Source organism: Macaca thibetana, chromosome 3 (genome assembly GCF_024542745.1).
Source record: "Macaca thibetana thibetana isolate TM-01 chromosome 3, ASM2454274v1, whole genome shotgun sequence".
NCBI classification, from domain to species: domain Eukaryota; kingdom Metazoa; phylum Chordata; class Mammalia; order Primates; family Cercopithecidae; genus Macaca; species Macaca thibetana.
Genome location: NC_065580.1, coordinates 51,415,764 through 51,441,846, shown reverse-complemented (window position 1 = coordinate 51,441,846; position 26,083 = coordinate 51,415,764). Strand labels below are relative to the sequence as shown.

The window sequence follows — 26,083 nt, the reverse complement described above, 5'->3', positions numbered from 1 at the left end:
GTGTGAGGATTAACTAAGAAAATGTAAAGTCTTAGCACATACTTGTAAATGCTCATTGTTTCACTCCTTTAGGTAAGAATAGCATCTTAGCATCTATGATACATATATTGTGCCTGGCACATAAGAAGCACCTGGCATATATTTGCTGAATGAATGAATGGAAGAATGAGTATTGGTGGACATGAACTGTTTTTAGCACATCTACAGATTGTAGAAGAATTAAACATTGGAACCTTTTCTTTCCCTCACCCCCATCTGACTTCTTCTGACTCATGGAAAAGTAATTCTGATTACAAGCCACTCTTTAGCTCTGATTACCCCCGCCCTTAACAGAATAATTTTTTAGTAACTGAATCTGCTTGTAGATATAAAGTCTACAGAGTTTCTCACAAACAAGCCTTATCAAGTAAGTACAAATAATTGATCACTCACCGATTTTAATATAGTGGCCAAAATTAGCCTTGGCCTCCCATCATTGGCGACTAATTATGACATATACTTGGCAAGTAGGTGGTCACCCTCCTGACATGAGTTTGGCAGCTGACTGTGGTCCTTGTCCCCAGATCTCCATGTCTTTCTCCAGTTTACAGAGCTCCACATCCACAGTGAGACGCAAGTGGCTCAGTAAATACTGGTTGAGTAATTGCATGCAAGGAAGGAAGGGAGGAATAAGGGAAGGAAGGAAAGAAGAAAATGGAAGGAAGGAGAAGGGAGAGGAAGGGAAGGGATATGAAGGAAAGCGAAGAGAAGGGAGGGAAGGAGCATATCAGCTTCTCTGCTTAGGAGAAGGGGAAGAGCACCAGGGAACTGGGAATCTAGGGTGGGGATAGGAAGAGCATAGAAAAGGCAGCCGGACATATGAAGCACACTTTTTAGTACCTTGTACACATCATATTGCCTCAGGCTGACCCAACTATAATCTAAATATGTTTAGATTAATTTTCCAGATCAATTTGCCAGGTGGAGCGAATGCTTTCTAATTTTCTGTTTATATTTGCTGTGTCTGTCTCCTGTAACTCAGACCTCTTGCACTAGGCAGTACTTGTGCTCAACACAATCTTCCCTGTTGCTTCCCCTCTGATTGCTTTGCTTGTAGTTCTCTGCCTCCTTTTCTTCTTTGTTTCAGAGCTTCTAATCTTCACCTCGGCTCTGCCCCAGCTGTCACAACAGACAATTCATTGGTCATCTAATCAAACGAGAGAGTAGTTCCCACCCCCTCAGTCTCTCTCCTATTTATGGATCTTAGGAGAGCTATTTTTGCCAGCGAAGGTAAAGTTTCTGAAGCTTCCTTTTACCCCTGCTATTGCCCTGTCACTCCATAGCCACTGTTTCAGGCTGCCTTGGGGCAAAGCTCTGAGCCTGCCTCCATTCAACTGTGCCAGGAAGCAGGAGACACAATCCCATCTCTCAATGTGCCAATGTGGCATTTTGAATTTGCAACAGGATGAGTAAATTTATTTTCTCTGAGACTTTAATGAGACCATGTGCTACAAGTATGAAGTGTTATCCGAGTTGCTATTATAGCTGCAGCTTCAATAATGCAGAAGAATCAGCTATGTGCCATGAGAATTTATTTCCCAAGATATGACAATGATCTCTGTTGTTAGGAAAGGGGGGTTGGTCCATGTTTCCTGCCATGGCAAATAACTAGAAGGTTGGCCTGAATAAACGCCGAAACTGCAGCTGTGTACTATCTCTAAATAAAATCCCTGTCAAACTGGCTTTAATTTCACGGGATCAGCTTCCATATTTTCTTTAACTTCTCTGCCATAGCATATATAGATAGCATTTTTGTTCAGTTTTGTAGTTTGAGCAAATAACTCTCACTTTTCTCTCCAGTATTGAGCAGAAGGGGGAGGCAGGGAAGTATGAAGTGTGTCTGTGAACAGGCTGTCTCATACACACATTCAGTGAGCTGGAAGACACAAGGGAGAAGAACGAATCCTTTTCATGGGAGGTGTGTGTCTTCCAGGTTGCTGGCATCATCTCTGCTGGGATTGTGATGATCGCTATTCTTGCCCTGGGGAAGCTTCTGGAACCCTTGCAGAAGGTATAACCCTGCTTCTCGGCATACCGATTGCGTAATTTCCCTTCACTACTCTGCTAGCAGATAAATAAGAGGAGGTTTAACAATCATCACATGGAAAACCATTCCCTGAATAACACAGCCTTCTCTGTCTCTCTTGGCAGTCGGTCTTAGCAGCTGTTGTGATTGCCAACCTGAAAGGGATGTTTATGCAGGTGTGTGACATTCCTCGTCTGTGGAGGCAGAATAAGATTGATGCTGTAAGTCACCTACCATCCCTTTTTATCTGAAATAAGATTTGGTTCTTATATGCTTCCTGCCATATCACTATATTCCCCCTATCCCCTAAGTCTCACTCGCACTTTGGGAACTCCAGAGGAGAAATTAGAATTGTGTGGATAAATCAAAGCCATGAAGTCTTCCATGTGAACTGCACTTTGTGAAGATCCTGTATCTCTGGGAAGGTCAATTTCCAGCAAGAATCCCATATGAGGCTCATTCATACACCTTTGGCCTTCTAAACGCAAAAAAAAAAAAAAAAAAAAATGTTTAAACGCCCTAGTTTAGAAGGACAAACAACATATAAAACAATGCAAAAACAAAATACGAAATGTAAAAACCCATGCTGACTTTAACTCTGACTAACATAACCTTCACAACTATTCTGAGAAACTAAAAATCAGAAGTTAAATCCTTCAGAGTTCCTCTCTAATTTAAACCATAAAAAGAATGAGAAGACTTCCTACATATTGATATGGAAAATTTTCCAAGACAAATCGTTAAGTGAAAAAGAGACCAGAATAGAAATGCTGGGGAAAAGCACAGACACAGGCAGAAATAAAAGTGGATACAAGGAGGGAGGGAAGTTGGGAATGGGTGGAGAAGGGGGAGGGTTGTGAGCGAGAGTTTTCCCCTTTTTAATAATTCCCTTCTGAACCATGCAAATATATTAGCTATTCAAAAGGTTAGAAATAAATAAAATGGGACAGTTGGTCTTAATTGAGAAGTCCAGTTTCTACAGCCACTTAAATATAAAATGAATGAAGTCACAATATTTTTAAAAAGCTGTGATTTGGGCAGGCACAGTGGCTCACGCCTGTAATCCCGGCACTTTGGTAGGCAGAAGGGTCACTTGAGCTCAGGAATTTGAGACCAGCCTGGGTAACACAGTGAGACCTTGTCTCTACTACAAATAAAAAATTAAAAGTTAGCCAGGTGTGGTGGTAGTAGCTGTGGGTAGTCCCAGCTACTTGGGAGGGTGAGGCTGGAGGATCACTTGAGCCCAGAAGATGGAGGCTGCAGTGAGCTATGATGGTGACATTGCACTCTAGCCTGGGCAACAGAGTGTGACCCTGTCTCAAAAGAAAAAAAAAACAACTGTAATTTGTTTGTGGATAATTGATCTTATTTTTATAGGTAGTTATCACATGATGGTACCTGATAACATTAATATAATTATTTTCATTTCTATTTTTTCCGTAGGTTATCTGGGTGTTTACGTGTATAGTGTCCATCATTCTGGGGCTGGATCTTGGTTTACTAGCTGGCCTTGTATTTGGACTATTGACTGTGGTCCTGAGAGTTCAGTTGTGAGTAACGTAAAACCCAGATTTCCTATAAACAGAAAAACACACTCTGAGCTTTCTTATACCATTTTGATAAATGTAGTGAAGCCACTTTCTTTCATTATAGTTACTGTATATTGAGTGCTTCTATGCATTAAGCACACAGTGTTTTACAGACATACTTAATCTTCAAAAATAGTCTCTGAATAGGTTTGATTAGTCTCGTCTCATTCTACAGGTGAGAAAAGAGAAATTCAGAAAGGCTAAGAAGCATCCCTAAGATCACACAGCTAGTAGGTGGCAGAGCTAAGATTTGAACCTATGTGCCTAGTCATGTCCTCCACTGCTGTGCTCTCCATTTAGTTGTGGTAAGAGTGAAAGGTACATAGTTTAGCCGAAGGCTGAGGTGGCTTTGTAGTTACTTCTTTAAATGAGATGAGGAATGCAAGGCGCTGGGCACAGGCTTGGGACAAGACAGCTGCTATATATTATAGTTCATTTTCTTTTTTTAAAGCTAGTAACCAAAAGTTACATAACCCAGAACAGGAGGACTTTAAAATAGCTGATGACAGCCAAAATTCAATCAACCCTGTCGTATAACCAATCAGGCATATAACCAATAAACCGCACGATTATGTGAAGGAAACAATTAGCTCATATGCAGAGTGAAGGCAGCAAAGACATGATTTAAATAATGGAAAACATCCTGTGAGGGAAGGTGAGGAGCCTGTAGGTGGTTTTTTGGTTGGTTTTGTTTTTATTCTAGAGAGGCATTAGTTAAGTGCTCTCCTGGGCCTAGAGGGGAACAGAGTCTCTCTCTCCCTCCTCAAGGTGTCCATCATCTTTTCAGACTTCTGGCCCCTGCTCTGCCTGTGCTTGGGCCATGAAAGAAGAAGACACCTGGAAAAACATCAGGATAGGTGTCTTCAGCTTAGCATCAGCTCACCTCTCCTGTTCCACCAGCCAGTTCTCCTTCCTGCCCTCCTTCCCTACCTTGGTGTATTGGTGCCTACCCAAAAGGCTTGTGTTTTCTACCTCAGCACCCTAAATGATTGCCCAAGGGCCCGAGAAGGTTTGCAGGCTCCCAAAGTGCCCAATTTGCTGCGAGGACACGTCTCAGAAACTCTCCTTAGAAGATGCTGTCTCTCATGCTGTATACGCCTCAGTATCTATTTTTTCTTGGGTGGATGTGGTTGGAAAAGAAGGGTTTTACAGAGAGAGATTAGCTTACGAACTTTTAAGTTAAAAATCAGCACAACCCTGCAAGCCAAGGTAAAACTGGTGGCACATTTTAGCTGCTAGTTTGGTATCTAGGCTTTTAGCCAACAAAAAGCAGTATCCTCCACAGTATTTAATTTCCAGTAATTATCATGCTGATCCAGAGAGCACAATGCTGAAAGTACACTAAACAGATACTCTTTCTTCAGGAATTGTATTGAGCATGTCTCTAGTCACACATGAAGAATCACGGAATTTATCTGATTGCATCAGGAACAGGAAATCAATAGTCTGGTTGACTGGAAGGACTTATTTCTGGTCTTCCCAGTCTCCTATTTCTATAAAAAATGACTAAGTCACAAAGAAGTTCCAGGCACTGCAAGACCAAGGGGTTAAAGACAGAGACTCTGCTGCCCTTTGCCTCCAGGCCTTTTCTTACTTCTCTTAAGAAGTTTACTTAACAATAAAAATCAGGATAATACTGATGACCTTTCAGGGTTATGGCAGGGCTTAAATAAGATTTCACATGTGTGAAAGCTCTTTGCTTATCCTATAACGTGTTGTGCACGTGCAAGTATGATGCTCATTATTTCTCTCAGCCATCAGAAGAGAGGCACAGTTTCTCCCCTCCCCTGCCGATTCCACACAAACACCAGCTGTTCATTTCAGAGTTAGCTACAGGAAAATGTCATCTGCAATAAAGACAGAGTCCAAAACACCAGAATGATGGGCTCTTTAGTAGCTGTTGTTTTTAACTTTTTATTCCAAAATATGGCTGTTCCAAAAAATCTTGACCTTGATATCTTTTCTTCTAGTCCTTCTTGGAATGGCCTTGGAAGCATTCCTAGCACAGATATCTACAAAAGTACCAAGAATTACAAAAACGTAAGTACCATTGTGAGACATTTGCTGGACTTGGATTTACTAGCCTGAAATTTCAGCAGCTCTGTTTTATGTACAAGGTAGCCAAAGGGAGAAATACCTATTGGGAAAGTCTGTTAGTCCACAGGGGGTGCCACGAAAACTTTTGATCCAATGCACCTTCTGACACCCATGTCTTATATGAATTTTATCCATGCTAGCTGAATGTCTTTTTTTTTTTTTTTTTCTTTTTAGATGGAGTCTCTTCACCCAGGCTGTAGTGCAGCAGCATGATCTCAGCTCACTGCACTCTCTGCCTCCTGGGTTCAAGTGATTCTCTTGTCTCAGCCTCCCTAGTGACTGGGATTACAGGCAGGTGCCACCATGCCTGGCTAATTTTTGTATTTTTAGTAGAGACAGGGTTTCACCATGTTGCCCAGGCTGGTCTCAAACTCCTGAACTCAAGTGATTTGCTGGTCTTGGCCTCCCAAAGTGTTGGGATTACAGGCGTGAGCCACCGCGCCTGGCCAGCTGAATGTCATTTTAATATAAAACCATTGTAAAAGGAATTTAAAAATAATAGGCAATTTCTAGACGTTCATCCAAAATTGTATTTATCTGGTATATAATTCTTATCTTCTGTAAGATTTTCTTTATTCAGTTCTAACAAGAGATTATCAAGTTCTCTATGACCAAGACCTTATTATTTGATACTTTGCTTTATCTCTGGAATTAGAAGAAATAATATATGACACAAGAAATGAAAAACAAAGAAATTAAACATCCCATTGATTGACTTGTGTCAGCTGCAAATAAAATTGCTTAGTGATGACTAGAGGAAACAAAGATAAAAAAACAGAGAAAGTAAATTAAGAAAATACAAATTTAGCAAATAATAATAATAATAATGTGAACCCTGCGAAGTTGTAGTCTAATTTTACCTTAACATTAAAAAAATGTTGGACATTGAACCTGGGATTTCAGTAGCTGCTACTTAATTTATTTCCGCGATCTTTACGTTATGTTGAGCCAAATGCCATTAAGAGTTAAAATGATTTAGAGATGTTTTTGGCTTTGGGGCAGGGAGCTCTAAGCTGAGTTAGGGAATTCTGACTTCTAGGCTCCATCTTGGTGAGACTTTGCCCAAGTCATTCAGCGTCTCAGGACCTCAGTTTTCTCATCTGAAGTTGCTAGACTAAAATTGCTGATTCCTGAAGACCAGAAAGTCTATGATTCTATGATTCATGGGTTATATTTTGGGTGTGGCCATTGTATGTCAGGGTGAGAACAGCAGATGATATCATAGGCCTCAGTTCCACGAATCCCCTTGATTTTGCTTTTTTTTCTTTGCTGCTTTTAAAGAACGTTAGCAAAATCAGGAGAGTCAGTGGTATGAACTTCAGGCAAATCATGGCAGTGTTCTAAGCCTCAGTTTCTTCATCTGGAAATCAAAGGGTTGAATAAATTGCTTTCTAAGGCCCTTTCTAACTTTGACCTTTTATGAGACTGTAGAAGTCCAAAAGTTTTTGTAACCTGCTGCCTCCTAGGTTGCCTCCCTATTCAAGAAAAGTTGAAGAGGCCTTGCACAGTGGCTCACTCCTGTAATCCCAGCACTTTGGGAGGCTGAGGCGGGCAAATCACTTGAGGTCAGGAGTTTGAGACCAGCCTGGCCAATGTGGTGAAACTCTGTCTCTACTAAAAATGGAAAAATTAGGGGGGGCGTGGTGGCAGCACCTGTAATCCCAACTACTCAGGAGGTTGAGGCAGGAGAATCACTTGAACCCAGGAGGTGGAGGTTGCAGTGAGCCGAGATTGTGCCACTGTACATCAGCCTGGGCAACAAAGCGAAACTCCATCTCAAAAACAAACAAACAGAAAGAAAGAAAGAAAGAAAGAAAGAAAGAAAGAAAGAAAGAAAGAAAGAAAGAAAGAAAGAAAGGAAAGAAGAGAAAAGTTGAGTGCTGCTACCCAGCTCCTCTGAGCAACTGTGACCTGGCTCCTTGCTAAATAGCCAGAAATGTAATTAAATACTTGAGGCTTGAAATTATTTAACCTCAGACAATTTCTTTTAATGCCAGATTGAAGAACCTCAAGGAGTGAAGATTCTTAGATTTTCCAGTCCTATTTTCTATGGCAATGTTGATGGTTTTAAAAAATGTATCAAGTCCACAGTAAGTATTTTATCACTAGAAATTTGTTTTCTAACCTCTTTTGAGACTTCATTCATTCTACAAGTATTTATAGGGCTCCAACCAGGAATAGGCCCTAGACCCTCTTGCCTTTGTGTAGGGCAATAAGAATTAAAATATAACATCCTTGCCTTCAAATAATGTAGAGTCTATTTGGGGATTAAAAAATACATATGTTAAAATCCAGGTAGTAATAACTATGCCAGACAAAAACATTAGAGATGTTTCTAGGCAGAATTTGAGTAAGTTCCAAATAAGTAGTATAGACAGTTGAGAGTTCATGGAAGGAAGAGATCCAGGTTAGTTGGACTAACAGGCTTTGTGCAGCAGTTGGCGGAAGGAAAGAAATCATGTCAATTGTTTGAGAACTATGTGAGCTGAGAGACAGTGGAAACAGATATCGGAGGTAGGGTTGCCCTGTTGCAGCAAAAAGTAAAAAATACTATTGGAATAAATAAGTAGAAAATTCTGGTACTGAATGCCATGCTATGCTTTGAACTTGGAGTTTGCCTCTAAATCAGTGTTTTTCTAAGTGAGTTCCAGGGCAAACTGATTCAGAGGAATGTTCACAGATTTTGCAATAACAAAAGGGCTCTGTGATACCAAGGGAATTTGGAAAACCCAGACTTAAAGCTAAAGAGGGTATTTGGTGGGGTTTTTTTTTTTTTTTTCCTGTTTTGTCTTTTACTGTCTTGGTGCCTTTAATATACTACTGTCTTCCCTGAGCTTCTGGGTAGGAGTAGGGTAGCCTGGGAGTAGACAGAGATCTACTCCACCAGACCTTACAATTTCTGTTTTGGCAGGATATCTCAAGGAATTATACCCTTTGAGAAATAGCCTTTCCAGATAACAGATAACAGTGGCCATTAACAAGCTTTAGGTGCCAGGCATTTTAAGTAACTTGACATTTATTTCCAAAGGTTGGATTTGATGCCATTAGAGTATATAATAAGAGGCTGAAAGCACTGAGGAAAATACAGAAACTCATAAAAAATGGACAATTAAGAGCAACAAAGGTGAGACAACATCTTTCTTTTCCCCCTTAAATTCTTTCCTTTCCCTGATGAGAGCAGTTAGATGGTCTAAAATTAAATATATCCCCTTTAGTATCCAGATGTGAACGAACAAATGACATGTACGTGTCAAAGAACAACTGAGCTATTCTTATAGGCAAGAGGGAGTAGAAGGGAATGAAATAAAATCAGCAGCGCTGCCTGGAAACACAGGATGCGATTTTTTTCCCCCACCATGAAGAACGTCTGCATTATTTTTTATACTTTATTTTTACTGAAAGGAACAAAATAAGTGCAAATTCAATGCCAGAAAACTACCCACCAGAGAAGGCAGTAAGTCCATAGACTTTTGGAGCTATTAACTTTTACTCAGACTCTCTGGCCAGTGTATTTCTTGGCAAAGTTCCACAGTCTTCCAGAAAACAAGTTTCTTGGCTCCTCTGTTCTCCCAGTTTTCTTCCTAGACAACATCAAAGTTTGGGCTGAGGTGAAACTCATCCTTAAGAATTCATCTCCTTGATGTTTTGCTTACCAAGGAACAGTGTGTAGGAGTTTTGGATAATTTGATATGAATGGTTGAAAGACATTTCAAATCTTTCACAATTAAGTTGACAGTGTTTTCTTTGTTTAGAATGGCATCATAAGTGATGCTGGTTCAACAAATAATGCTTTTGAGCCTGATGAAGATATTGAAGATCCGGAGGAACTTGATACCCCAACCAAAGAAATAGAGATTCAAGTGGATTGGAACTCTGAGCTTCCAGTCAAAGTGAACGTTCCCAAAGTGCCCATCCATAGCCTCGTGCTTGACTGTGGAGCTATATCTTTCCTGGACGTTGTTGGAGTGAGGTCACTGAGGGTGGTAAGGTTCTGGTTTCCTGAATTATACATTCGGAGCTTTGGCAATAGTAAAATGATGTGGGTTGTCCAGTATTGCAACAGGGCAAATACATGGGCTTTGTAGTTTTTCTAGGTGAATGCGTTTGTAAAAAAGTGTAATATTTTAAAGCATAGCCTCTGGAACCAGACTACCTGGGGTAGATACTGGCTTCACCACTTACTAGCAGTATGACCCTGGGCAAGTTGCTTAATCTGTCTATATCTCAGTTTCTTCATCTGTAATATGGAGGTAATGATGGTATCTACCTTCATAAGTTGTTACAAGGATTAAATACGCTAATAGATATAAGGTGTTTAGAAGAGTATCTGATTCAGGCCGGGCGTGGTGGCTCACGCCTGTAACCTAGCACTTCGGGAGGCTGAGGCAGGTTGATCATGAGGTCAGGAGTTCGAGACCAGCCTGGCCAATATCGTGAAACCCCGTCTCTACCAAAAATACAAAGTCCCAGCTGCTAGGAGGCTGTGGCAGGAGAATCGCTTGAACCCGGGAGGCAGAGGTTGCAACTAAGATTGTGCCACTGCACTGCAGCCTAGGCAGCAGTGAGACTCGTTTCAAAAAAAAAAAAAAATATATATATATATATATATTTATATATATATATTTATATATATATTATATATATATATTTATATATATTTATATATATATTTATGTATATTTATATATATTTATATATATATTATATATATATATTTATATATATTTATATATGTATTTATATATATAAATATATATATATCTGATTCAAAGATACTCCCCAGCAAATTAATTCACATTTATTATGTTTTATCTTTCTGAGAATGTACAGCACATGGAATATGAAAAGAAGAAAAAATGGCAAAAGTTTGTTAAGTATTACATTTCTATTTGTTATGTTAACAGCAACAGGATAAGGAATACCAGGTGTATGGTAGGACTGGAAAAACCAGGCATTATTAAGAGGTTAGAGTAGGAAGCAAGCAGGTCAGGCATCTAGAAAGTCAAAGCAAGAGTTGAGAAGTATGCAGGATAGAAACAATAATGATATCAGAAACCAGTTATGCAAGCTGAAGATCATTAATTCTTTCAACAAATAGATGTGAAATGCCTAATGTGTGCTAAGCACTCTGCCAGGCACAAGAGACTAGTGATGAAGTAGACACAGTTTCTACCTACGTGGGACTTAGCAGTCTGGAGGAGAAGGCAAACATTAAGTCATCTTCTAAATAACAACTGTAGTAAGTGCTCCAAGGAAGATGAATAGAACATCACCTGAAGCATCAAGTTTACGTGAAGCTTCAGGTAGGTATCAAGAGGGTCAGGCAGAAAAGTAAGCAGGTCAAGACACCAACGATCAGATGTAATAATATGAAGCTGACTCCTAACTGAGGTTCAGCTTAGCTAGGGCTTCTATGCTACCTCTGTAAGGGGAAGAAATGATTCCAGGATGTGTGTACTAGGTAGGTAAGGTAGAGAAGTGATTGTGCTTGGCAAAAGAGTATGAGAATATGCTGACAGATTCTGTTCTAGTTCTCTTAGCAGATTTTGTTATTAGCTCATTTGAAAACACTCTTGTTCTTTGTTGTACATTTCACTCTAAGCATTGGCTGAGATCCATTGTAGATTGTATTGACCAGAGAGTTTAATGAATTACTTTTGGGGAGAGTCTTAAAATATTTAATGCCAGAATATTTCCCACACAACAAATATTTACTTTCAAATATTATGATAGCTAAAGAAGACTCCAAACTTTATACTTGAACAGAGGTCTTAATTTGTGTTCCTCCATAATTCTCAAATTCTCTTTTGTTATTGACCAAGGGTCTTGTGTCTTGACTTTTTAAAATTAAATGTTTATTTTAACATAATTATAAATTCACATGTAGTTTTAAGGAATAATATTTAGATCCTATGTACCCCTTACCCAGTTTCTCCCAATGAGTAACACCTTGTAAAGCTGTAGCATGAAATCACAGTCAGGTCACTGACATTCAAAGTAGAGGCCTTGACTTTTAGGTCAATTGTAACATTTTGAACCCGATGAGCATAGCCACACCCATATCTCTTCTCCAATCAGCAGGGCCTATATTAAGAAGCCTCCTGTACTCTCTTCTTTCCACAAATATTTATTTAGCACCTCCATGCTATCAGGTGCTGTGCTATTGAGTGCTGGATGTTGCCATCTCTTGAGATCTAATCCTAATTATACCATTACTGTAGGTTGAAAACCTCCATGGTTTTGCAATAATAACCTTTCCTTAAAGTCCTGATTAACCATGGAAGTAATGATGTTTCTCCTGAGCAAGTAACTGAATGCTACTGAATTATGGGCAGATAAGGTTATTAATTGTTACAAACTCTCCTTTTTTATTTTTAGATTGTCAAAGAATTCCAAAGAATTGATGTGAATGTGTATTTTGCATCACTTCAAGGTAAATACATATATCTACATATCTACCTGTAAGACTTTCCCCTAAGCCCTTTCTCCTACCTGGGACTGTGGGCACATTATGTCTAAAGGCCCTTTTTTTTTTCTTTTAAAGATCTCAATTGCATTTATTTGCAATTCTAGAATCTGGCAATGCTTCATTCCATAAAACAGAATAAGTGTTCCAAGGAACTAAGCGGAAGAGGTCGGTTTCATAGACAGAAAAGGCCAAAGACAGCAAAAGCAAACGACAAAGAGTATATTAGTCCATTCAAAGTTACTTTTCTTGCAAGTCAGAGACAGTGAGACAGAACAATAGGAAAATAATGGATTAGTTAACATGAGGTCATGGCAGGATACTTTTTTGTATGAGGTTTATTGCAGAGAAAGCTTTATTATGCCAACTGGAAATTTAAACTGGCTGTTTTGGGGAATTTGCTCTTACCCCTCTCTCCTGATTTCTTCAAAGGTCAGATAACAATTTAGTTTAGGTTGGATAACTTGAAACTTTAGCATGAGTGACTCCATTTTGATTTTTAGTCTTGTCTGTTGGGGCCTAGTGCAGGAGCTTAGTCTAAAACAATGGCCTTTTATTTTTATTTTTTATTTTACTATGTGCCTGTGTCTTGCATGACCGCAGGATGGGCACAGCTGCTTGAGCCACCGAAGGCTGCTCTACTCCTTCATTCTGGCTACTAGAAGCTGCAAAGCTCTGGGAGGGCAAAACTCAAGGGGACTAAGACAACGGCCTTCACCATTTTTATTTGATGATTTCCCCCCGTTTGATCAGGTTCTCACCTAGGTAAGAGTGAACAAAATGCAGGAGATCAGTGCTACCCTGTTACCATTATTTTGGGTTTCTGGTCTCAGGAGGTCATGTATAGCTTATGGTGCCCTCCTCATTATCATGCATTTCTCTGAGTTTTTGTTGTTTCAGAGGGAAACCATTTGATGTCTGACAGGTGGCTATGTGGAAACATTTAAAACTTTGAGAGGGTATAACGTACCTGCTATTATGACTATTGGGATGATAACACCAAGGGTTTATAGTATGCTCCTTAGCCAGGGTTCCCATGAACCAAACCAACTAAAATTGAATAGCCTGACAAGGAGTCTACCTGTTTTAACCAAGTTACCTGATGTATTTATATATGTGCAACAAGAAGTGTCACCAACTGCACAGATGCTTCCTTGTTGAGTTAGCAGGTAATCTAGCATTCCATGACTGGTTTAAATTAAAGCAGAAAGTGTAAGTTACCCAAAGAAGCTACTGATTGTGAAATTTTAACTACAGCACTATCCTGCCAAGTGAAAGAGGTAGGCAAAAGTAAGGGAAAATTAAAAGGGATAAGAATCTTATGATAGGGAGTCTTGTTCTGACAGTCTTGGAGCTGTCTACAGCATGAAGTTGGCGACTTCTCGTTTTGGTTTGTAGTTTTATTGTCTCTAGTTGTGGCATCCAGCATTCTGGTGAACTCTCTCTGTGGCCCACAGTTTAAGCATGAGAGTCACCTCTTGAAATGTATGCTGAGTTGTTCAGCTTCAACTTACAGAGCTTCAGGAATTGAGTACTTCTTGGTCTTCATTGGAGTGTTATAGCCAGATATTAGTGAAAGCTAAAAGAATTAAGAATCCAGTTCAGTCTACAGGTAGACAATAAACACTCATAAACATTGAACAGGGCTACAGTCTAAGAACAGTTTTACTATGCTTTTCTTTTGAACCATATGTTTTTCTTTCTATAGTCACCTCCATTTCTATCAAAGACAATCATGGTAGACCAATTTGTTTACAAAATAAGTTTAGTCTCAAACTTGGTCTGATTGATTATTTACACAGTGCAGCAAGAATAACCACATAGGTGACTCATTTTAAATTTACTTTGCCAAGCCAGGTGAGGTGTTGCATGCCTGCAATCCCAGCTATTTGAGAGTCTGAGGTGAGAGGATTGCCTGAGCCCAGGAATTCAAGGCTTCAGTGCACTATGATTGTGCCTGTGAATAGCCACTGCACTATAGCCTGGGCAACACAGTGAGACCACGTCTCCAAAAAATAATTGCTTTGCCGGAAATTTTGACAAGGAATCTCAGATTGGACTTTTTAAAACTTCTTGATGCTATGAAGTTAAACCAAGGCAGACATTAGACTTTGCCTGATGTATCTAATATCTTGAAGTTCCTGGGCCTCCCAGGAAGCAACAACTTTTTATTCACTCACTGTAAGGCTAGGAGCCCTTGAAGCCAGGAATTCTGTGCACATTTTCAAATATGATATTCTAGTCAAAGCCTTGATAATATAACCAATGTTTTCCAATTGTATTCTATTTAAAAGAACAGATTCTTATTGAACTTTTATGTAAATAATCATATTGCCAGAAAAATAAGAATACTCACAAAGAGTTTCCAAATTCTGGAAGGATCAGGTAGAGAGGAAAAGCAAATGTTTCAATTTTTGTTTATGAAAGTATGCTTAACTAGGCTGGGTGCTGTGGCTCACATCTGTAATCCCAGCACTTTGGGAGGAAAAGGTGGGTGATTGCCTTGAGCTCAGAGTTCGAGACCAGCCTGGCAACATGGCAAAACCCCGTTACTACAAAAAATACAAAAAATTAGCTGGGCATGGAGGCTGAGGCTGAGAATCACTTGAGCTGGGGAAGCGGAGGTTGCAGTGAGCCCAGATGACGTCACTGCACTCCAACCTGGGTGACAGAGTGAGACCCTGTCTCAAAAAAAAAAAAAAAAAAAAAAAAGTATGCTTAACCAAGTGGCTTTAAACTACAGATAGCTTTAAAGAAAAATTTTCTTTAAATCTTGAAAACAAATATTAAAAAAACCAGCAATGTTTCAAATAAAAAAAGCCATAAAACCCATAATTCTTCATCAGTTCATTCAGTCTCATATAATTAATTCTTGCTCTGTTTGATCTTGGCTGGCAGTTTAATTCCATCGAATGGTATGAATTCAAAGTTATTAGAAACTTGTATTTGTCAGAGTCCTTTTCATTCTTCCCATATGACTCTTTGAAGTCACAGCATTTTAGAATTACAATGGCTTACAAAGAGCTTTCGGAAAAAGTATCAGAACAAAACAATTAACTGTGGACAACAAGACTTAAAGTGGCTATATTTAAAGATCTGAGTTACCCAGTGAGTTACCCAGTTGACAAGGATATTTGGTTATTTCTGTGGCACACAACAATTTAAAATAACCAAAATTATGACTGGTAGCATTTATACCAAGACATATCACATTTCTAGGAATGTTATATAATTTTGGAACATATTAATACTATATCTATATAAATATAGCTCAAAGAAGGTTAAAGATCATTTCTTATTTCAACAGTGCTTCTCATATAATTTAACATAAGGCCACTTGGTTTAACATCTCTCCTTTACAGATTCTTTAAGAAACTCCAGGGTCCTCTGGAACATCCCAAAGTTAGTTCAAGGTCAAAAAAACTTAATTTTGATTTTTGAGAAGTTTGTCAAACACCGAAGGTTTAAAACATTTGATCAAAATAGGATCATAGGTCACTATGAAATAAAACCAAAGTGACAAAAGAGTTCAAAGGCACAAAGCACAAGAAGAGTTATCTTGATGAAACATGAAATCCCTGTTTTCTAGGCCAGTTACCTAGAAGATAAAGAAAATCCTCTCACAATTTTCTATTAAGAGCAAACCAATCCTCTGAGAAAACTCTATTGTTCCAACACACGGGCCAAAACTTTAGCCTTCCATCAGTGTACTTTAATATTAATGCTCAATTTTTATTGAGCTTATAAAACTTATAAATGATTCCCTTCTAATTTTAGCTAACTCAATCACATAAAATTTTTCATGATATTTATCTTCTACAAACCTTCTATAACTTGCTTAAACCTTCATTTTGTCCTATACTTCCTTTTTTAAAATTGGCATTGTACCTTAGGACAAAGATTTACTTTTCTTTTCTCCTTATCATTTTGACCATATAAGGTTCTCTCCTATACAAAAGAAAAAATTACTCTCTTTTCAATTTTCTTTGTATCTTCATACTTGTAAATTTTTCCCCACATCTTTCCTATCTACTGGTTCCTTTCTGCCTTGTTTTGATTTCCTTCCTAAGTCCATATTTAGAAACAACCTTTAAATAACCTCCGATTGCCAAGCTAGAGTTAAGATTTAAATAAATAAATAGGCCGGGCATGGCGGCTCACATCTGTAATCCCAGCACTTTGGGAGGCAAAGGTCAGAGGATCACTTCAGGCCAGGAGTTTGAGACCAGCCTGAGCAACATGGTAAGACCCCATCTTTATTATTATTTAAAAAACAAAAACAAAAATAAAACAAAAAGCATAAAAACTCTGAGAACATTTTTAAACCCAGAAAGATACTACTTCCAATTTGTGCCATAGAGCTGGTAATGTATGGAAATGTGTGTCTTGACAGTGGGTGGGGGTGGGGTGGATATTGACAATGGGGGGATATTGTTATGAGGAGAGCAAAGGTGGGGATTACTTAGATTCCTTGCAACAGGAGGACTCTCAAGGGTGTGAGTCTCTGTGTCTGTCTCTTTATGAATGTATGTGTGTAGGAAAGTGCTAACGCTTAGGTTGAATTCTCCAGCAGCAGAGCCCAAGATGGGGATTCTTGCACAAATGATTTATTGAGAACACACCTGAGGAAATCTATGAAGCAGTGAGGGAAGCAGGATAGGGAAGGGGAAGAAGCTGGTGAAAGACATGGTTTCTGAAGTCCAGCATAGATTCCTGATTTCACAGGGAGCACCACCACAGGAAGAGTACCAGAAGGTTATGCCTCCTTGAGACAAGGGGACCTGCTTTCTCCCCCAATATCAATCAGTCAGTGGCTGCAGGCCAGCCATGCGTGGGGATGAAACCTCCCAATTCTCTTTATTTACTTATTTATTTGAGACAGGGTCTTGCTCTGTCACCCAGGTTGGAGTGCAGTGGTGCAATCGTGGCTCACTGCAGCCTCAAACTCCTGGGCTCAAGTGATCCTGCCATCTCAGCCTCCTGAGTAGCTGAGACTATAGGTGCATACACAACCACACCTGGCTAGTTTTTGTATTTTTTTTTTTTTTTTTTGTAGAGCTGGGGTTTCACCATATTGCCCAGAATGCCTGGGTTCAAAGTGATCCACCCTCCTCGGCCTCTCAAAGCGCTGGAATTACAGGCCCAGTCCTCTTTAGATGACACAGCTCCCAATGGGCAAGAGAAAGTCTCCAGAGAAGGGCACAGCTGTGAAACGTTAGCAACCTGGCCCACAGCAGTAGGAGGATGGATACACTGGCTTGGCCAAAGTGACATGATCGTGCACCAAGGTTGACTACGACCAGTTATGGAATAACCATTCTATATGCTACTGGAAAAGAAACTGTCATTTCAAAGCTGGGTCACATTTTGGATACGAGAAAAATAAATAAATAAAAGGAAGAGCTACAGAAACTTAGTATAGGTTGATGCTTAAAAGTTTCTTTTCTTAGCTGGGCATGATGTGATGTGCCTGTAGTCCTAGCTACTTGGGAGGGTGAGGTGGGGGGAATCACTTGAGCTTGGGAGGTGGGGGTTGCAGTGAGCAATGATTGTGCCACTGCACTCCAGCCTGGGCAATAGAATGAGACTCTGTCTCAAAAACAAACAAAAGATTTCTTTTCCTAGGAACTAACAAAACATTGTGTCTTTCTTTTGAAGATTATGTGATAGAAAAGCTGGAGCAATGTGGGTTCTTTGACGACAACATTAGAAAGGACACATTCTTTTTGACAGTCCATGATGCTATACTCTATCTACAGAACCAGGTGAAATCCCAAGAGGGTCAAGATTCCATTTTAGAAACGGTAAATATTCAACCTTTCTACAGATGTATCTTTTCTAAACTATCATGATTTCTATAAATGGCGAACATTACACAAATCTAGTCTAGCTGTTGAATTTTAAGCTATCTACATAACTTCTTGGAGCCTCAGTTTTTTCATCAGTAAAATGGAAGTAAAAACATTAACTTTGCTAGGTAGATATGAAGACTAAATAATATAGTTTATAGGAAATTACCTGGTAGTATCCAGTACTTAATAGTTCTACAATGTGTAGTTTTATTAATAAAAGTGGGCATTAGCTATAATGCCTTTTTAGAATATTGAATCTTTGATCTTCTGTGATCTGTGATTTGTGCACATAAATTCCACTTAAATTTTCAGCAATCTGGAAAACCTTGAATTATAAATGCCTTTAAACAGGATCCATCAGGCCATAAGTGATCTTTGCAAAAGCAATTAAAAAATCAAGCCACAAATAAGCCCAGGGTTTTTTCCCTACAAAATAGAATAGGCCCTGATGGGAGGCCTCGTGGCACAACAGTAGTGCGTCTGGCTCCAGAATATGCCCTGATTTCCTATGGGTATTATTTTGTTAGTTTTTCTGTCAAATACCCAGAAGAGGTGAGCATTCTGGTCTGGTTCGTTGGGCTTGGCCTAACGGTGCGCCTGGTGGTACATGAATCTCATTTCTCATGGTGAACTTAGGAAACTAAAGCAAATACCTATCAAGATATAATAACGATAATGATTCCAGTGTCATAGTGGATATTTTAAATTGCTTCCCATTTTTCTAAAAATAGAATAAGTACATCCTTATTGTAGATTGGCAGTTGATTGAAGAAAACCAACTTAGGAAACGATATTGTATTATTCTTTTTAGGCACTGGCAGTGGAGAGATTGTTCTATTTAGTGTTCCTTGGTAAAATACTAGTCCTGACTACCAAGCTGTGGATCTTAAAAACAAAAATGGAAAAAAAAAAAAAGAGTAAAGCTACAAATCTAAAGAAAAAAAACTGTTTAACATTGAAAATTCATAAACCTTTTTCTATCCAACTTAAAATTCTCTAACCCATAGGTGATAAGAAAGCAGGATCATATGAAGTATCTTTAAGAGACCCAAATTAAAAGTAAAATGAAACCAAGGTATCAAGTTCTTTCTCAACATGAAAACAGTTATTTTATTTGTTTATACCCATTCTTACTAAGATGTTAGGTCATGAATGTCATAAAAACCACTAACCAAGAATGTACCTACTAGGTTAGACTCAATTTTGTTTGCAATCCGGGAGGCATTGTGAGTGACTGGGATGGATTTTTTTTGACCCTGAACAAATAGACTAAGCATAATGGAATGCTTGTATTATATACTTACTGGTCCACTAAACAGTGGGTTGGACATTCCTGGTGGCCTGTGAGATCAAGAGGCTCATATTTCTGTGTCTTCTCAGAGTCTAGCACAAAGCTTTACATGTGATAAGTAGGTGAATGACGATAAACCTCACCTGTGGTACTTTCCTTCAAGAAGAGTCCCTCTGTATCACAGATACTGTGACTGCAATGACACAACCCTCTTCCTATCTCTTTATTTTACCATCACAGGACTATCTCAGGACACAACTTGTAGTTAGACTTAGCCTCCACCTTTCCCATTATGTCATACCATTTGCACAGGAACTTAACCCTCTAATTCATTCTCATACTAGCAAAGAGAATTGGGCTACTTGTGAGTTGAAAAGTAGCTAAGTAGCATTTCAAAATGTCATTTTAGCCTGGATATATATTTGGAGTTGCTTTGAAAATGTCCTTTTCCATGCAAAACACAAAGCCAAAATTGTAGGTTTCCTCTGTGTAGAAGATTAAATTACATGCACCTCTAAAAAGTAGAACTTTTCTGAATAACCAAATTAGTCCATAGACATTGGTTTCCATCTCCAATAGAATTAATTTCCATCCAATTCCATTTGTGACTGTTCATTGTCATCAGTCACAAGCTCTTCAATGGGCATTCATTGCACACTCAATGCTGTGCTAAGTGCTCTTAGCTTAGCCATTGAGAGATGCACTGTTGACTGCTGAATCATTTAGGCAGAGGGGGTGACTTGTTAAGAGGCATACACTCGAGAGGTTAGGGAAGACAGCTGAAAAGGAGTTTAGACAATGGAGAACTATACCAGTTCACCTATGAATGTGCAAAAAAAATGATATACAAAAATCTTTAGTTGGGAAATATAAAAGAACAAGACAGCTGAAGAGGATTCTGAAGTATGTAAAGATAGATGAGAAGCCCCAGGAAAGCTTCAAATCATTTTCAGTGGAGCATCAGGTGGGTTGATGCTATTCTATTTCCACCCTATGTTCTCTTTTTCAAGATCACCCTCATTCAAGACTGTAAAGATACCCTTGAATTAATTGAAACAGAGCTGACTGAAGAAGAACTTGATGTCCAGGATGAGGTATGATCATTTTCTTCTGAAGAAAATATTTGGATTACATTTTGAATAATTAGAGTAATACAAATAGTGAATATATCTGATTAAGAGCTGTCAGGGAACATAATTCTCCCAAATGTAAAAAAGATGGCTTGATAGCAGGGAAGAAGAGAAAATAAGAATTCTCCCTTGAAGATGTTAAGTTCTTGGGGAGCTTTTGTCCCAGGTATTTGGGGATGATCAGCAACCGGCAAGGGCCAACACACTGCTCCTGATTTGCTGCCTACAGCTCCGCATCCTGCTCTTCCAGAGATGGAAGGCCATGCGATAGGAAAATAATGAATAGAGGAAAATTCTATGCCAGGAATTTTATAAGCCTCGGGAATAGTATGTGAGGAACATAAACCCTATGACCTTCCTTCATATGACTGATAACAGCTTTAAAAACATACTCTCCCCACCTTAGACTGATTCTGTATATTTCAGATGCTCTTGTGACATCAGACTATTCCTAGGAAACTTGCCTGAACTTGTAGCATCTGAGTAAAATTTGCAGCTTCACCACTGGGTAAGAGGTGAACACTGAAGGAAGATCACAGAATTGTAAAAAGTTGAAAGATTTCTGAGAATCAAGTAGTCTAACATTCTAGCCCATGCAGAAATCCTTCTTACACCATCCTTGATGAATGTTCATTCAGCTTTTAGGTGAGCATTTCCAGACATTGGCCACTAGTGGCTTCTCAAGGGAGTTTGTTACATGGTTGGAAGTCTCTAAAGGTTACTTGTGCTTACAAAACTGAATTTGGCCTTTCTGTAGTAACCACCTAATGAATTGAGATCTACCTTCCTTAGCAATACAAACCTTCCCACTGAACAGCCCTTCAAATATTTGAGAATAGTTCTCATGTCTCCAGCAGACTGTCTTCCAGTTGAGACTCTTCTCGTTTCTTCTATTCCTTGCAAACATGCAGTCAATGCTTCTGTGGTCACGATGGGGACACAAAACCCTAAATGTGGTCAGGCCAGCATGGAGATTTTTCAACCATGACCTACCTTGATCTCATCAAGATATTCTATTACTATAGCTTAAAAATGTGTTTCCTTTCATAATAGCAACATCAGAATTTTGGCTTCTATTGAGCTGGGTCCAACTAAAGACTGGGGCATTTTCATACAAACTATGGTCTAGTAGAGTTCCCTACTTATATTTATTTAATTGAGTTTTGACCCTAATACAGAACTACACCTATTTCTGCTAGATTGCATCTTGTTGGTTCTTGTTTACTGACATAATTTTGTATTATTATTATTATTATTATTTGTGACTGAGTATTACTCTGTCACCTGGGCTGGAGTGCAGTGGTACAATCTCAGCTCACTGCAACCTCTCCCTTCTGGGTTTGAGAGATTCTCACGTGTGCCTCATCTTCCCAAGTAGCTGGAATTACAGGCACTCGCCACCATGCCCAGCTAATTTTTTTTTTTTTAATTATTTTTAGTAGAGACAGGGTTTTGCCATGTTGTCCAGGCTGGTCTTGAACTCCTGACTTCAAGTAATCCACCCACCTTGGCCTCCCAGATTGCTGGGATTACAGGCATGAGCCACCGCATTGGCCAGTTTCGTGTTTTAAATCTATCATCCAGGATATTGTCTACCCTACTATCCCCTACCTGGTGTCATAATCAAATCTGATAAGCCTGCCTTCTCTGCCTTTTTCTCGGTCTTGAAAAAATGTTGCAAAGAAAAACATCCAACCCCCTTTAGTGAAATCAGGCAGTAAGGATGACAGGCAGAGATTTTTGTGGAGGAAATACATTGCTACAGTGAAAATCACAGTACCTGCATGTTGGCCCACTAGCTTAGTGAGCCCAGGAAAGTCATTATTGACCTGAGAAGTCCTTTTAGCTCTTGTAGTTTATGACTCTATGGATATAGGGCAGCCTTAGTTTGAGTAAAAACTCGTCAAACTTAGAACTTAAGACTGCTTTATTTAGGATATTTATTGGTTACCACATAAAAGAATAATTCAAGGAGGGTTTCTATTGATGGTGAAACAATATAGCACAATGGTTTCAAGGGCATGGACTTTAGAACCAGACAGACCCGGGTGCTAGTCCTCATTCTGCTACTTACTAGCTGTGCACCCCAGGACAAATTACTTATCCTGTCTTCATATTAGTATCTTCATGGAAAGTAGTAATAATACCACAGAGTTGTGAAAATTAAAGGATACATGTAAAGTAACAAGAGCAGTGCCTTGTACATAGTAAGTGCTCAATAAACAGTAATCATTGCTCTTAATTAAATCCAATTAAAGTATGAGGAATACAGGCCAGGCTCAGTGGCTCAATCCTGTAATCCCAACACTTTGGGAGGCCAAGGCAGATGGATCACTTGAGGTCAGGAGTTTGAGACCAGCCTGACCAACATGGTAACCCCACCACCATCTCTACTAAAAAAAAAAAAAAAAATTAGCTGGGCGTGGTGGTGGGCACCTGTAATCCCAGCTACTTGGGAGGCTGAGGCAGTAGAATTGCTTGAACCTGGGAGGTGGAGGTTGCAGTGAGCTGCGATCGCGCCACAGCACTCCAGCCTGGGCAACAGTGAGTGAGAGTCAGTCTCAAAAAAAAAAAAAAAAAAAAAAAAAAAAAGTATAATGAATACAAAACTAAGTTTTTACCCTATTTCTATTGTGATGCTATACACCTAAGATGAGTAACAGTAAGCAACCAATACTATAAAAACATATTTATAAAAAAGATAATGCAGACTTAAGGAGAATTCAGTTGTATCAACACTTTGTTTTCCCCTTGCTTCCACAGGCTATGCGTACACTTGCATCCTGAAAGTGGGCTCAGGAGGTCTCTATGAGCAAGGAACACAAGACAAAACTTCCTCACTAACGTCCTCCTATGCAAACATTTTCTGCATTGACTATTTCTTCAGACTCGAAACACTCATTCTTTTTTCTATTAAGCCATTGAAAGAGAAGCACTAAGACTGTTTCTAGGATTTATTTATAAAATAAACACCTTACCCCTAACATGTGCAAAATGGTGAGAATTATTCAGACGATTTGGCAGCGTCCAGGATAAGCTGGTGTTATGATACGCTGCTGATCCATGTCACAGATTTGCTAATAATGTTCACATGGGTACTGGCATATCTCTGTTCAGTCAGAGTGAGTGCTGACCCAACAGCCTCTGTGGTCAGGTGAGTCATGAATGATTAATCATAAAGAAAAATCAATTTTTGACTAACCTGGATATCCATGCGCTGCACTGATCACCATGTAAGGTCACATTTAGTAAATGCTGAAATAAAATTATTAATGCATTTATCAATAAAAGCCTTTGAAAATAACTTTGGATACTAAGCTGGAGTTTTAAAAATGCAAATTTGCTTAGTACCTAATAATGAAGTGTTATTACATGTAACCAGAATTGAGGATCTCTTTGATCCTGGAAATGGTTTAACTAAAAGCTACAGAACCAGGCCAATGTATTTTGAAACATTGATGCAGACAAATGAAATAATGAAGAGATTTTCATGGTTTATAAAAGTCATTTTTTGATATGATAATAATCATGGATCACAACTGAGATCAAAGAAAAATATATGACAGATTATTTTGTTTAAAAATTCAGTTTTAATTATCTTAGTCTATAGAAATGATCATTGCATGGAGGCATATATAGGTATGATCTACATAAAATCTGACAAAAAAGTGTTATTTTGAGTGAAAAATTTTTTGATGTGCTTATATAATAATGATTATTAAAATGAGTTTATATTTTTTTCTCAAAAATTCTAGCAGTATGTAAAGTAAGTAATATTTAACTGAACTCTGACCACTTAAAAAAAAACTCTAAAAATTGAACTGTCTATAGTAGTCTATGTTTAAAGTGCATTTTTAAAGACAAAGCATTCTAAATGAACTCAATATAAAAACATTCGTTTGGAATGTACATACTGGAAAATACAGGTTTTTTTGACCAAAAGTTTTTATATATTTTCTTTTTATTTATTTATTTTTTCCTGAGTGCCAACAATTTTCTAGGTATTATATATAACACAAGCTTTGGTCCTGGGGACTTTTCCATATATATCACACTGGAGTGAATGAACTTGTACTTCATTTCTAGAGAAAAGTAATACCCAGGTCCCCAATTGAGAATGTCTTGCTTGATTGAAAACTACATCATCCCTTGGTATAATCCAGGGATTGGTTCCAGGACCCCTGCATTTACCAAAATTTATACACACTCAAGTCCTGCAGTCACCCTTGCCCAAAGGTAGAATGGCTTCTCTGTTTTTCTTCTGAAATATAACCAGAAACAATGTGTCTATTTCTGAAAGAATATGATTAATGATCATACAAATTGGTTGATCCTGAATTCTGGTTGTAAATCTGGTTACAGCATAACTAGGATTATAATGCTGTCTCATTTTCAAGCACTACCTGCTTATATTGACAACAAATCATCTCTCTAAAGAGTGAGTGGAGGCCGGGCGCGGTGGCTCACGCCTGTAATCCCAGCACTTTGGGAGGCCGAGGCAGGTGGATCACGAGGTCAGGAGATCAAGAGCATCCTGGCTAACACGGTAAAACCCCGTCTCTACTAAAAATACAAAAAAAGAAATTAGCCGGGCGTGGTGGTGGGCGCCTGTAGTCCCAGTTACTCGGGAGGCTGAGGCAGGAGAATGGCGTGAACCTGGGAGGCGGAGCTTGCAGTGAGCCGAGATCATGCCACTGCACTCCAGCCTGGGCAACAGAGTGAGACACTGTGTCAAAAAAAAAAATAAAATAAAATAAAAAATAAAAGAGTGAATGTAATAGTCTTACAGAAAATGAATGAATACCTTTGTGCAATAAAGGAAATACGCACTGCTCACTTTTTTGAAGGAAATACCAAAGTTAGGTTTTACAACAAGGCTAGAGGTTGTAAATTCTGGGTTCACTTGTGATGACGTAAGTCCACAGTGTGACTTGTTTCCCAAGCAAACTGTGGGAATATTGTCTCTTCTATGTATTTTGTGAATAGTAAGCATACTTTTAGTTTTGTATTATCAATGGAAATTTCACTTGAAATTAAAGTTGCCTTTTGTTATATTTTTAACCTATAGGGTAAGATTTCAGTATTGTATATGAGTTTTAATAAATTATAACATCAAATCATGCACACTTGAAAATATTTGCACACATTTAAAAATAAATGTAAAGTTGTCTTTTAAACTACTTGGACGTCTCCTTTCTGAACAAAACTATTAAATATAATAAAGAATGTGCCAGGAGCAGTGGCACATGCCCTTGTAGTCTCAGCTACTTGGAAGCCTGAGGCGGAAGGATCCCTTGAGCCAAGGAGTTAGAGTCTTAGCCTGGGCAACACAGCAAGACCCTGTCTCTAAATATAAATAAATAAATAAATAAATAAAATATAAAAAAATACTTCATTCTAAGTTTGTCATTGCTCTTATCAGTCATCATTATGAGGTATTCTTTATAGCACCACTTCCATTTGTCTGTAATTTCTTTTCGTAGATTTATCAGTGCAATAAACAACATTACTCACAAATATCACAGTTAAACCTTGTAATTCTTATCCAAATATTTCCAGTTTATTTTGTGCAATGGTTATTATTATTTTAGCA

At 38.6% G+C, this 26,083-nt stretch overlaps 1 protein-coding gene across 2 annotated transcripts in view; it reads left to right on the top strand.

Annotated features, from left to right (window-relative positions):
- The window catches only part of SLC26A4 (solute carrier family 26 member 4), a 55,453-nt gene extending 29,628 nt beyond the window's left edge, over positions 1-25,825 (top strand). For both annotated transcript variants that reach the window (XM_050785206.1, XM_050785205.1), the window contains 11 exons: positions 1,973-2,050; positions 2,191-2,286; positions 3,509-3,615; positions 5,625-5,694; positions 7,749-7,841; positions 8,780-8,875; positions 9,504-9,734; positions 12,130-12,184; positions 17,876-18,021; positions 20,371-20,454; positions 23,254-25,825. In XM_050785206.1, the coding sequence (XP_050641163.1) occupies positions 1,973-2,050; positions 2,191-2,286; positions 3,509-3,615; positions 5,625-5,694; positions 7,749-7,841; positions 8,780-8,875; positions 9,504-9,734; positions 12,130-12,184; positions 17,876-18,021; positions 20,371-20,454; positions 23,254-23,277 (1,080 nt within the window). In that variant the 3' untranslated portion in view covers positions 23,278-25,825. The remainder of the gene's footprint in view (positions 1-1,972; positions 2,051-2,190; positions 2,287-3,508; positions 3,616-5,624; positions 5,695-7,748; positions 7,842-8,779; positions 8,876-9,503; positions 9,735-12,129; positions 12,185-17,875; positions 18,022-20,370; positions 20,455-23,253) is intronic.
- Positions 25,826-26,083: the final 258 nt, after the last annotated feature.